The sequence below is a fragment of the Aythya ferina genome (genome assembly GCF_964211825.1).
Source record: "Aythya ferina genome assembly, chromosome: 7".
NCBI classification, from domain to species: Eukaryota; Metazoa; Chordata; class Aves; order Anseriformes; family Anatidae; genus Aythya; species Aythya ferina.
In genome coordinates, this window is record NC_140302.1 from 18,812,621 (window position 1) to 18,826,704 (window position 14,084).

The 14,084-nt window shown below is 42.7% G+C and overlaps 1 protein-coding gene across 1 annotated transcript; it reads right to left on the reverse strand.

Annotated features, from left to right (window-relative positions):
- Positions 1-272: 272 nt before the first annotated feature.
- Positions 273-14,084, reverse strand: GDF10 (growth differentiation factor 10). The gene is made up of 3 exons (XM_084526513.1): positions 13,234-14,084; positions 8,322-9,229; positions 273-4,746 (listed from the first exon to the last, which is right to left on the reverse strand). Exons 1-3 carry the CDS (start codon positions 13,499-13,501, stop codon positions 4,555-4,557), a joined length of 1,368 nt encoding a protein of 455 aa, XP_084382639.1. The 5' UTR covers positions 13,502-14,084; the 3' UTR covers positions 273-4,554.

A 14,084-nucleotide genomic window follows, 5' to 3' on the forward strand; every position in this document is an offset into this window, starting at 1 on the left:
ATCTGTTCAGTTGACAACTGGGATCCGACAGTCTGGTAAACTATGTTCCTAACCTGTAAAGTGAGAAAGGATTGCTTTGCACTGATCCTGTTCTCCTGAATTAGCAAGATTGTTATGTATCAGGTATCTTCTACCTGTGTGCAAGAGCCTGATGGCTTGTGTTTGGCTAAAGCATAACTTTTCAAGGGTCTCCAGAATATCTGAAGATATCAAGAACTGGAGTTTTTTTGTTTGTTTGTTTGTTTGTTTGTTTGTTTTTGTAGCACTTTTTCCAGAAGACCATCACTCACACTTAAAAAAATTCCTGGTACTTCATTTATTGTTTCATTGTGTCTGCCCTCACCTTCTAGACACTCGTTCTTTCCTGCTGGCTTAAGGAGCCCCACAGTGCAGGCATTTCCCCCCCATCAAAGTACTTGCACAGTGTAATCAAGTTACTTCTCAGTTTGCTGTCTTATAAAATAAACCGTTACAGAATATATTTTCCAGAACGTGTCTAAAAATGCACCGACTCTTCTTGTTTTCCCTGTGTCAGAATTTCAGTGCCTTTTTGAAAAGGTGAACCATGTGAGGCTACACATGGTTTTTCTAGTCCACCAGTACCACAAGCAAAAATAAAATCTCATTTTCTTCTGGGGTTTGCTCCACTGTGCATCTTTTAAGGCTTTCATGTAGCTCTTTTTATGTAGTAGCATCACTGTGGATGCTCATATAATGCTATAAGACCATGACAACCAGCAAAACTGTTTGAAAAGTCATGATTTTCAAGGGTGCAATCTGCTCAGTAGGAACAACCTCCATTTCTTGTGCCTAGGTACAAAGTTCTGCATTTGTCTACCTTGAAATGATTTTTGATTACATAGAGTGCGGCTAAATCAAGATGTCTATACAAATACTCTTCTCCTAAACACTCGTATGCAGATGCTGTGGATGTTGTCATATAAAGACTTCCAGTTCATATACGAAGATGTCACATAGTGTCAGGCCAAGTGTCATCTTTGCAGAAACTTTACAATGAACAGTTTCATTCAGTGACAATTGCTTTTGAAAGCTTCTCTTTGAGGTTTGGCAGTGAGTCAGTTGTTAATTCATTTGATAAACAAATACATTTATATTGTCCAGTGGTTTCTTCTAACTGTGCTGCCTTGTGAAAGTGAAGTGAAACAGTCCACAAAAACCTAAGTGCATTCTATCTGTTGCTTTTACCTCTGACAATTAAATTGTGATCTCAAAGAATGAAATGAATTTTGGCTTAGAAAAAAATGTCCTTTAAACTTCGCTGACTAGTATCAGCTGTTTTCCTGGCTTATCTGTCTTTAATCATGCAATATTACTATATCCTCAATTCTGTCAGGATTAATTGTGGGATTATCTTGACCTGCTATTTTAAGTGTTTGTCAATAAAACTTTCTCAAGAAATTTTAACACTGAGTGGAATGGTTTATAGGATGGTCATAGAGACCAAAAGGGCTGTTGGAAGAGAAGAACCAAGACAGCAGTGATGGTGGTGTTTTCCAACAGCAGCTGACTGCATTTGTGCCATTTTAAAAATAATTTAAAGTGTTTAATGCAAAGCTTCCTTTTCTGAAGGAAGTTTAGATGTCTAATACCAAAGACACAGAAAGTAATAGCCACTTCTATACAAATAGTGGTTAAGGCCTTGGGCACATTTGAGAATTGACCAATACAGCTAAACCAGAAAATGCCTTGTGAAAACATGGGTTTCTACTCGAAGTTACACTATTCCCCTAAATGAAACAAATTTTACTAATATGAGAATTGTTTTGTTTGTATAGTAATTTTGGTTTGCCTGTGGTAAATTGCATAGTTATGCCAACAAACTTTTAAATGCATACTTGATCTTTCAAGGTTTTCTAGGTATCCTAAAGAGTAGTAGGAGTAGTGTTTTACCTTATATCCTATAGACCTTACAATAGATTGTAGGATGGTATCTCTCTTTTGTAATTGCTTGCATGGCACGTCTTGGAAAGCAAATTTGTACTCAGTGACTAACTCAAGATACAGAAAAGATTCCCAGAGAACAAAATGCAAAAGACCATATCATAAATACACTACACTAATACGTCATTCTGTTCACAGTTGATGCTAAATGGGATCAAGATGACCTACAAAAAAGGATAAATCTTCATGAAGAACAGAAATGGCAATGGCTTAACGTACTTTGGAAAGCGTTACGCTTAACGGCTGTTCTGTTGGAACAAATGATGGATTTCTGAGAAGTTTCTCATTTTTCTTTATGCATCAGCATTACTCTGTCAACATGAGTTGAGTGTCTCTTGATTTATAAAAACACAAGACCCTACATTTTTAAGGGAGGTCTTTAACAGCAATAGTATGCAAAGGTTTGTCCTGGTAGTACCCATGTAAATCCCTGTAATGCTTTTAGAGAAGAAATGCCTAGCAGGATCCATGACCTTTGGGCAATTGCTACAAGGTCTTAGAGATAACTACTTCTTAATGAGAACTGTTGGGAGGAACTGGGAAGAACTGTTGATAGAGTAACCTTGCAGACACTCCCATGTACGCAGAATCTTGGTTTGGTGTAGGTTAGCAGGAAGGGCCACATTTACACAACCCCTGTTGTCTGGGAATCTGCACCCTATGAATATGGAATATTTATGGTAGAAATTACCTAGTGCCTTAGCAGGAGAGGAGCCTTCCAGGTCAGGTCATTCATCTGAGGGTAGTGTGTGTTTTGTCCTTTCTGTGAGCAATACAGCTCTAATAAGATAAGCTGGTACAGAAGGCTGGACTATCCCTTGAGTGAGAAAGACTCCACAGCTCGCTCTCTGTACTACCTCACAGACCTCAGAAGGTTGTTCTGCTCCTGCTCCGCTCAGGTGGTCGTACAGCAGGTGGGTGAAAGTGGAGCACATCATCAGTGTATCCTGGCACTCAGGGATGTAGAGGAAGAGAATTGACTGGCTCAGTAATGGAACAGCAGCTCTTAGAGGAGTGCTGCAGTTATAGGGGCTACGACAGATGCATCAGCAGAGGATTATGCAGGAGTTAGAGGGAAGCAGAGTTATTTCTGTTAAGACTTTTAATGGAACAACTGCCAAAGATTGTGTTCCATTTTGAAGTTCTCTGTTGGAAAGAGAATTTAATGAAAGTTCTGGAAAGACTTCAGAAAAGAGCCATGAGAAATTGTTTTGAGACTTGGAATAATAAGAAATCAAAGTACCTATTTAAATCTTAGCCAAAATGTAATTCGACCCTGCTCTATATACTAAAAATACACAGTGAAAGTATTTTGGATAATAGACAAAAGGGATCTAATAAAAATAGGTTACAGTAAAATCCAGTGAATTGAAGCTAAAGCTTAATAAATTCAGACTAGGATTAAGCCACTGCATTTGAACAAAGAGCACTAACTTTTGGAACAACTACTCATAGTCCAGTAGAGATAGTCCATTACTTGAAATTGTTAAAGCCAAATTTATGCAGTTTTTTCAAAGGTATTTCCAAGCTCAAAACAGAAGATCCATAATACATGATACAGAAACTACTGAGCAAAACTCTTTGAACTGTGCTGTGCAGGAGGTCAGTGCAGATGATCAGGGTATTCCATTCATGCTATAATCTGTTGAAGCACATTATGACAAGCTTAACGTGCATTTACGTGTTTCCATCTAATTACCAGAATGTAGCTGAGTGGATTTATAGAAAGACAATTCAACTATTTTTAGATACTACTGTACCTTTAATTTATTAGCTTTTGTTAAAAGCATGTAACAATCTAGAGGATATAAAGTATAATTTACAAAAATATAAATCTTGGTTATTTTATTTTTAGTATTTCAACATATTACTATAAAGAAGGTGTTACTCAGAGCATATGTTTAACAACCTGAAATTATATCCAGCAAACCAAAATTGTGGGATACTATGTATGTCTTTTGTAGAACAAATTATATATTAGGGAAGGGTAACCAAAAATGGCTGTATTATCATACTGTATATATGAAAGCTTATACAGTGCGCTATACTTGCATCCTGTAGAAAATATACATATTAAGCCCTTTATTACAGCATTTTTCATTATAAATATGCAGATTAAGAGAATGAGTGTTTTAGGCAAAAAGTTTCGATCTGTTTACAAAAGTGATATTCTAAAACAAGCCTGCCTTTGCAAATTCACTTCCCATCTCCTTGGTTAACTGAAGAGATAAAATATTCAGTAAGAATAGTGTATAAAAACATATTTTAGTCCATTGATTATGGAAAACTTTACATTTAAATTTCTCACTAAATACCATGTTTCTTGGCTAGGTGGGTTAGGAAGATACTTGCAAAAGTACTGAACTCCTGGAAGGTAAATATACTAGACAGATGACAATCGTAAGACATATCCTTCCAGGTGAGCACGGGTATCGTTTTAACCTCTCCGCATGCTTTTTGTGGAGGAATTGCAGGGATCGTAGAGGAATTGTAGGCATCAACACAAGTGGATTCATCTCCCATTCACAACTTTCCCAGTGTGGTCAGGCAGGACGGGTAGGTAGGTCTTGTTAGAGATGTGTTTGTATGAACTTATCGGCAGGCACAGGTTTCCACCGACATATTGGGATATACCTTCAAAACAACGTTTTTGTTCTCATCTAAGAACAGGACACTGAGGGAGCTCATTTTGTCAGGAACACAGCAGGGCTCTGGGATGCCGGGAATGATTCCCACTGCTTTTACGATGCTCTGGATTGTAGCATGGTTTGATGGTCGGACAACCTGGAACAGAGAAGGAAATGGTTATTGCTTCACTGATGAGAAGCTGCTTTTCCAAAGCAGCTTGGAACCTGATACAATTCTGTTATTTGTCTTGAATAATTTAATATATGCGATTGAGTCACAGGGCCACGCAACATAGCCATGTGCTCACATTTTCAGCTTTTCTGCAGAGGATGTATCCGAGTTTGTACTCCGTATGCTGCCTTCATAAATACCAGAGGAGGGCACTGGTGGCACAGCCAACAGTCAATAGCTTAGAAAAAGAGAAATGTCCATGGCTGCACCTATTAAGTGCTGGAGACAGGCATGCAGGGAAAAGGGCTAAGGTGGGGCAGACTTTTCAGTTGCAAGATGTTCTCTTGTGTTCTTAACCTCTTATCTGACTGAGAAAATTGGCTCCTGTATTTCCAAAGTAAATACGTTCCAGTACTGTTGCTCTTCACATACACTAACCTGGAACTAGTTACTTTTTCCCTATACTAATTACTCTGGTTTAAAAGAGTGCTCCAGAAACAGCCTCAACAAAGGGAAGTTGCTCTAGAATAAACAAACAAGCTCACAGAGCCTTTTCAGATCATAAACCCTTGCAAACTAGTACTGTTACCTACAGTTTTGGTAGTTTTCAACAGATTTGGTGTACATGGCATCTGGGGGACAACAAACAAGGACTTTGCAAATCTCAACATGGAAGCAGATACTTTAAGTGAAAAGAATTAGATTAAGTTAAGGAGCAGTTGAAAGCTTTAATTTAAGTGACATCATTTGAGTCATTACAAGGATGGACTGTGAAATCACCTTTCTGCTTTGTTGTTTCAAGACAGCATCCATATCAAGACAGTCCCAAGAAGTAACTGGTCTTGGAAAGAGCCTTTCTGTAATTAGCATGTGTTTACATAATTAGCAACAGTTTGCTCTCTTAGATTTCAAAGCTGTCCCAAACCAAACAGCAGCGAATTAGCCTTGCAGCTGTGGCATGAAGTAGAAATAAGCTTCTATCCACATTGGCCATGGCTGCCAATCTGGACAGCAAGAGAGACAGAAGTAGCCTTCATGTATATAAACAACTGCAGAGTTTAGAAATTCAAAGAACTGGAGCTTCTAGAATCTAACTCTTGCATTAACCTTTACAAAAAGCTCCTCAAGGAGCCCTAGCTCCTTTATTATAGTGTTACTTGAAAGTCACAGATCTTAATGGGCTAGTGAAAGAATTTGTTGACCGCACGCAACAAATAACCACCACTGCCCTCAGTGCAAGTAGCTGTCTTGTAGAACTCCTTTTAATGAACCTGCAGAAGATCCTACGAGGACCTTCTCCAGCCATACAGTCTCTAGGATCTGCAGGGAACAAACAGATGCGGACCAAGTCTAGTGAGAGCAGCTGTCACCCCTGAAACCAGTTAGGAACAATTCAGCTTGAGTAAATCAAGCTACCAAGACGACAGCACTAATTAGGTTTCTAATGCCTGCAAGCGTACACATTATGAGCAACAATGCTTAAAGAGAAAGCTGCTTATTATGGACTATTACTTGGTAGAAAATCTGGCTGCCTGAGCCCTACATCTACAGTGGAGCCAAGCAGCACACCCATCCCACATCCAGCCAAGCTCCAAATGTTCCAGCCCTTCTGGAAATCTGGCCCAAGTGCTTAGTGATCTTGGGTTAGGCTTCACATTGGCTTTTGTACCGATGTGCTAGAGTGGAAAGCTTGAAAGACCAAGATGAATGCCCGGTAGTGATGGTACTGGGCAAGCACTTGATGACTTAAATGCTGGCTACAAGTTAAATAAAGCAGGCTAGGTTCTGCTCTTTCTTAACCTCTAGGACAGTCCTAGCTGGGGGAAATTCTGAACCTCAGAAAACAGGAGGATGGTGATGTAGTTGAAAAACAAGTCTGAAATACTTCAGCTCACCTTCTTCCTGGTTTGTACCCCTTCTAAAGTCTGCTTTATCATGAATTTGCCCATTAGAAAACACCCTGTGACATCTTAATAAGCAGTACTTCTTAGCTTCAGGAAAGCTTTGTTTTCATTTCAAGAATGGAATTCAAACGTGAAACTCATAAATTGATTCTCTTACAAGGATTAAAAATAGAGTATTCTGATTACTGTAGATCAGGGAGAAGGTTTGGACAAACACTGGTTTCTGATATTAAATGTCACCAAAGTAAACTTATTACACTGTTCCAGCTAGAAACATATCCATTGTGTTTTGGTTCTGTTTCATCTTCTGTCATACTAGTTTGCTCTAGTATGGTGTGTTTTTTATTTATTTATTTATTTAATACATATGAACCATGCATCAGATTATGGCTGAGGACCCATATTCCCAGGCTGGGTTTTGCATTGGGTAAGTTAAATGGTCATGGTGCTGCATAATATCCTATACTACAACAGAGAAGTGAAATTGTATGTGAGCCTCTGCAAGCTTTAATTTTTACCAGATCATGTATGAGTTTGTGTACCTGGTTCAGCATTGGCCAGCAACACAAGAACATAGGGTCTGGGCAGATTTCCGCACCCCACCCCGAAATCCACATTTCTGCTGTTCCTGGACTTAAACTAGCCTGCATATTCTCTCTTCCTGCAGTCATACTACTGATTTCAACACAAACACACCAGACTCCCTGTAGGGCAGATTCCTGTCTCAGATCTTTGATATTCTTTGTTGTAAACCACTGTCAATTATTCATGGGCAGATTGACCATGTGCAAAATTGGCAGTTAAATGAATAATCAGACCATTTGTAGGTAGAAACGTAAAATTATTAGTTTTTGAACATGCACATTATGCAGTGCTTTGAACCTCCTTCCCCCTTTATCTGAAAGCCCTGTAAAATGAGAGAACTTTTGTGTTTTATAGAATTGCCAAAATCTCTACTTTTTGCCAAAGGGCAAGTGAGTTGGGAGTAGGCCAAATCAGAATTCCACTAGAATTCAAGAACTCTTTGCCTCTTTATTAGGAAATTTCACACTGCTTCTTGAGGAGGAATTCAAAACACCAAAGTCAGAGTGTTACAGACAGCTATTTGGCATTTTCAGCCACATATGGAAAAGAAACTTTTTTCTAGTTTGAGCAGAGTTTTCTCAATTTTAAGACTTTGACAAATTAAAGAAGCACCAGAGAACTTTGAGACAAATGTAAGTGTAAATAGCATTCCTATTCTCAAGGCGACAGGCAGTTTCTTAAAGTATGTGTCACTAGTCTGCATTTTTTTCCTAAGGTATTACCAGTAGAATTCAGAAATACTCTGATAGAGTAACTTGTTTTATTAGTTTAAATACTGACTACTTCTGCTGCCACACAGGAGTAGTTTGATTCTTTAGGGTGGATAACCGTATTTTAATAAACTGTGCAAGTCTGTTGTGGTTTCAAGATATAAAATAAGAATTTCTAGAAGTTATTTTACCTGAGACATTTTTCTTATAAAGTTGTTAAAAACAATACTGCTTATTTTTCCCATCTAAACAAAGTATGGTGAGATGGTAGAAGTCTAAAGGTAAAAATCTAGCTAATGAAGTAGTTGGAAAGGCAGAGTAGTACTATTTGCAAGCTAACAAGAGTGAAAAGGTGTACTACCTTAGGCATTGGAAATTCACATGTCCCTGCACAGTAGTAGGCATCAAATGATTTGGGAGATATGATCCATTCATTCCAGCCAATGTCAGCAAAGTCAACTTTCATATATCTTCTTGAACAAATCCGTGGCTCATTCCATTGTTTTCGCCTTGCCTTTTTCATTGTTTTCTCATCAAAATTTAGCACCTGAGACTTTGCAAGTGTTTCTGTGTTTTCTTGCCCTTTTCTCCTTCGGTCTTTGCGTGAGCCTTTTGGTTTCAAGGACTTGTAGGCATTCTCCCATATGTCATGTTTGTTGTATTTGTTGTTGTTATACTCTACCTCTGGCAACTCATTGTTCTGAATAGAGCTAGAGAGGTATGTGTCCCTTCTCACTCGGGTATCAGTAGAAGCATTAGGTGAAAGATTTTGGTCCCCATCACTGGAGGGGAATGGGTCATAACGCTGTAGGGTGACTGCCACGCTGTTGGGTTCAGAGATTGCAAGGTCATTGGCATAAACCAGAATATAAGGCAAATGGCTGGTGACCTGTTCGGGGAAGCCTTGATGCTTCTCCCCAGAATCAAGCTCAGCGCAGAGGATGAGCTCCGCAGCCTGTTTCGATTCTTTTATGATGTGTGAAATGTCCTTTGCATGCCAAGCACCTCGCCTTTGAATAAACACGGTGATGTTCCCTTTCACTAGTCTATAGGCAGAATTCTGGGGGATGGTTTGGAAAATGAGGTTGAGACGCAGGATGGGAGGCAGGTGAAGGAGTCGGCAGGATGAGTTCTTGGACCGCTTACAAAACAATTCCCGGTGCCGAGGGCGTTTGTCAGCATAGAAGTGAAATGTGGCAGCAAGGATCATCTCCGAATCCTGCATGGATGTCAGGTTGAAGCAATACAGTGGCTTCTGGGCCAAGAATTCTGCAAGAGAACAAGGAAAACATGGATAAATATGAGAAAAATGGTAGTCAAACCACTTATTTCTGAAAGCAGATTACCAAAGTTTGTTTTTTGGTTACTCATTTCAAACCAGGTAGTATAGGGAGCTTGTTGGAATCACTTCAGCTTAAAACTGTAGTGAATGAGAAGAGGAAAAAACCCTAGCAATATTTAACAGCAGTATTAGATTTCAGAGGTGAAGAGAAGCACTATTTATACCATTATTCACTGAACAATAAGATCTCAAGGAAAAAAAATACAACCGTCTGAAGAACATATTGCTCTCTTTAAGCTCAGACTGGTACTAACAATGCTTTAAGGGACTAGAATGGGTAACCACTACATTGCTGCTTGCTGCCTTCCAGTTCAGAGGTATGCTAGCTAGAGCCATCATTTGGATGAAACCACAGCATGTTAGGATGTTCATCAATACCAGGACCACAGATATAGTCTGAAGTACTGATATTCAAATAGGCAACTTCCATCCACACCATCTGTATTTCTTCTCCTCACGCAGAGGAGTGGAGAAGTCTGTATTGATACCCCTGTAACATTTCCATAGGTGGCAGAGCAGCTGACAATGTTCTGTGATGACAGCCTGTTTGTTTCAGTCAGTTCAGGACAGGATTCCTATCAGTAAACTTTTCAGTCAATGGTAGTTGGATTCACAGGTGCTCAGACTACAAAAAAAGTTGAGTTCAAATTCTACTAAAATCTTTGGAGTAGTACACTGCCAGCACTATCAGTTCTATACTGAGAACTTGAATGTATGCATCACTTGGATAGAAGTGTTTCAAACACCAGAGGTCCCAGGGTTTCTGATGAGAAGCGAATTTGGAATGAGACCTCAAAGAAAGGGAATTTTAGTTTTTCTGAATTGCTAATTTTTGCATTCCAAAGTGAAAGAAATCCTTCAAAGTCAACATTCTTTGTAGAAAGAGTGAACCAATAGCTACTGAAGATCCAGAACCCTGGAAGTGTGGGCTTTTTAGGATTTGAGGAAGCTTGAGTTTTGGATGGAGCGCAGCCATATTTATTTTAATTCAACAGATTGCTCATGCTTTTACCAACCTGTCAGCCAAGAATTGTTATGTTTTCCAGGCCTACTCTGAATTGAGCTGTACTAGCTGCATGCATTAAAGCTATGAATATTTTACTGACTGTATCTACCTCTGATCACTCTAGGCAGCTTCAAGTTCAGAGTACAGGCAAGATGTATGGAGGGTGCATGCAAGAGATGGGTATAGAAAAAACAGACAAGTGGCCAAAGAAAGAACATTTGCTGTTAGTAGGCAAGCCACCTACTAGGAGAATATTGATTGCAGTAAGTGAAGATTAGCAATGCAGATTTACTGATAACACACTTGTGTGAATACCAATATGCAAAAAACCTAGTTTAAAATATTTTAAGCTATGAAATTATGTTAAAACAACTGAAAGCCTCTAGAGGCCAGAATTACAGTTCCTGAGAAATCTTAATTCGCTTTTCTTGCCCATAAGCATTATGATACTGTCTTAATTAAACCGCTGCTATTTTCCACTCTTCACTGAGGCCTGGGCTTCATTTGGAGGATGGGTGGCATTCAGTGAAAGAGCCTGAGCTGTAAGAGGCAGTTTTTGCAGGAGGGTTTCATGGCTTAGAAAGCTGCTTGCTGCCATGAAGACCAATTCCCTTATCTCAGGTATCTAGATGAAGTTGGACAATAACTTGTTATTTCACATTTGGTCACAAACTGCACTCCAAAACCACTTATGACTTGACTGTGCAGCTAGCTTTGGTCAATTGCTGCCATTTTCTAAAGCTACAAAGTTCCCTGAAAACAAGAAAAAGTCTATGAACTAATTTGCATTGAACTAAGGGAAAACTTGAACTGTGTGCCCATCTCTCAGCTCCTTCCCAGAGGAATAACCAGCTCCTTGGAACACAGGTGGAGGTGAGAGGCAATCAGATGTTTGGGAAGCATTCTTCCTGGAGTTATTGGTACTGCTAGAGAAACATTAAGTTATATTTGGAACACATGCAAAATTCGTATGCTATATAGCAATTACTTCACATTAATATCTAATGCTTTTCCATATTCAGCAACCCCAGTCAACATCACCCATACCCTGTAAGAGATGTGTGGTTTCTCAGGGCTGTGGTAATACAACTGTGTAATTGAGGAGACTGCAGTAGCACATCTGATAAAGGAGCAATGTCAACCCAAAATCCAGTGAGAGCTGTCTTGACAACCCTATCTTGAACACTGATGCTAGAATGTGCCCAACAAGCTTTAAGCTGCAGTGCAGGAATAGAGGGTTACAGGTTTTCTGAAGGGTTCCTTTTTCAAATGAAGTAAATCTATTGCTTGGGATAACAAGAGGAAAGTTATTGTAGGTGTAGTCTTTTGCTTGTCTAGATAAGATCAGAAGTGTCATCTGTATTTCATAGAGAACAGATGTCCCCCATATCACATTAGAAGACTGCTGATTTCTTCTCTCAGAAGAATACTAGAATTTCTTTGAGGAGATAAAGAAAACACTCTGCAAAGTGAGCTTCTCCCCACCCTTGGTCTTGTGTCATTCCATGGTTGATTTCAGACTGCTCATCACTAGGTTGATGAATCACAAAGAAATAACATTTATTGTCATGAAAAGCATTGCAGGGGAGCTTTGGCTTTCATGGCACATTACTGGGGAGAGAGGAGATCCCACAGAGAAGGGATACGGATGGACTACAGGAGACGGGAGGTTTGGATACAGTTGTGCATGACCCTGGGCAAGTTACCATGCAAGCATCTCTCTCTGCCTTAGTTTTGTGATCTGACAGATGAGCAAAATACTAGTGTGCAGTATATGTAAGTAGGACGTTATTCTGGTGTTTTAAAACTGAATTTAACCACTTGGATGCAACTTGCTTGTTGAGCAGAATAGCTAAATAAGAAGAACATGGAAGTGCAAGAGTTGTGCCACCAAATGGGGCTTGTGGCCCAGGGCCTTATTTGGGTAGCAGGCAGCATCAGATGCTCAGTTCACTGAGAAGGAAGAGCAGTAGTAGGCAGTCACAGAGCAACCATCCACAAGGCAGCTCCTTCCTAACCCCATTAGTTAGTGGCTGCCTACTGGTCTAGTGCACAGAGATTTCCCTCCCAAATGGCTGCAGTTGCTTACATCCTAACTCCTAGGGGGCTGTGTGTTTTAACAGCCACAGCCCTCTGTGGGATCTCTTCCTAGCAGGAGGACTTGTAATGTTGCATCTGACATAGGAAAGATTTAATTTGTGCATTACAGATAAGAGTTACTGTGCGATATTCTAGTAATTGCTCACTAATAATTCAGAGGTGCCTATAAAATCAGCACTTAAGTGTAACAAGTGCTGTTCTGGAAGCTGGTCTAATTCTTGTTTCAGAAGTACAATGCTAGCTATAACCTGTAAGAGCTAACCAAAGAAGGAAGAGACATTTTCCAGAAACGTTATTTTAAGTATCCTTGGCAAAGGATAACAAACGTAAAGAGCATTAACTGAGCAAACAACTGATTTTAAAGAGAGACAGTGACACCGTAAGCATAGTTCCGCCCCGGTACGCGCTGCTGCGCCCTCGTAACGAAGCCGAGCAGAGCTGGGGAGCAGGAGGCAGACCGGGAGAGAGCCCCTCGGTTTCTCAGGGCCCGGCAGCGCAGCGAGCTCAGTGCCCCAGCTGCCAGAGGTCCCGCGGGCGGCACCGCTCCTGCACAGGAGCCGCGGGGAAGGTTTTGGGCCCCGGGAGAGGTTTTGTCCCCCCCGGGGTTAGCGCAGGTCCTCCCCGCGGTGCCCCGGGCACCAGCGGTGTGCTCGCCCCTAGCAGCGGGGGCTCGCCGGGGCGACCCCCTCGGGGCAGATGCTTTCGGTGGAGGGCAGGGAGCGGCGACACCCGGCTGGGGGGCACCGAGGGACCCCGGGACTCGTGCAGGCGGCACCGTGAAGCCCCCGGCAGCCCCCGGGCAGGCTCCCACCAAGCCCCTCTTACCTGGCTTGGCTTTGAAGCTGCGCACCGTGTTGCCGTCCCCGGGCCGGCTCCTGTGCCGGTTGTACTTCTCGTAGAGTTTAAGCATGTGGACAGCGACCATGTCCTGGGCGAGGCCGCCCAGCGCGGGGGGCGGCGGCGGCGGGGAGCCCCCGCGGGGGGCTCTGCCGGCGGGGCAGGCGGGGGGCCGGCCGGCGGCGCTTCCCCCGGCGACGGGGGGAAGGCGCAGGGCCCAGAGCAGGAGGCAGCAGCAGGTCAGGCGGCCGGCCATCGGGGGCTGCTGCTGCGGGCCGGCGGGGACCGAGCCGCTGTGTCCCGGGGCGGGGGGGGCGGCCCCCCGCTGTTAAAGCCGCTGCCGGGCCAATCCCCGGGGCTTGGGGCTGGGGGGGGGCCGGGGAGCCCTCGGGAGGGGCCGCCGCGATCCTGGCGAGCGGCTCGGCCCCGCTCTTTTAAGCGGAGCGGGGCGAGGCCCCCCGCAATTAGCGGCCGGGCGCTGATTGGAGACGCGCGGCCCGCCGGGGGCACGGCGAGCGGCGGGGAAATCGCGCCCCGAGGCGGAGAGCGGGCGGCGGTGGGTGGAAAGGAGGAAGGGAGAAGAGGAGAAGGGAGGAAGGGCCCCGCTGGAACCGCGATCGCTTCCCGGGGGCCGGGGAAAAAGGCAAATCCCCGGCAAGAGCCAGCGCGAAGCAGCCGGAGCGCAGCGGGGCACTGCTCGCTCCGGGCGGGCGCTCACGCAGTTGGGCGCAGGGGGCTGTGCCTGGGCAAACTTTCCTCGCTGGGCCGTTTCCACGGGGGATGTGAAGGAGGAGAGCACCCGGGCGAAGTTCTGCAGGGCTGCCACGGCTTAGGTCGGA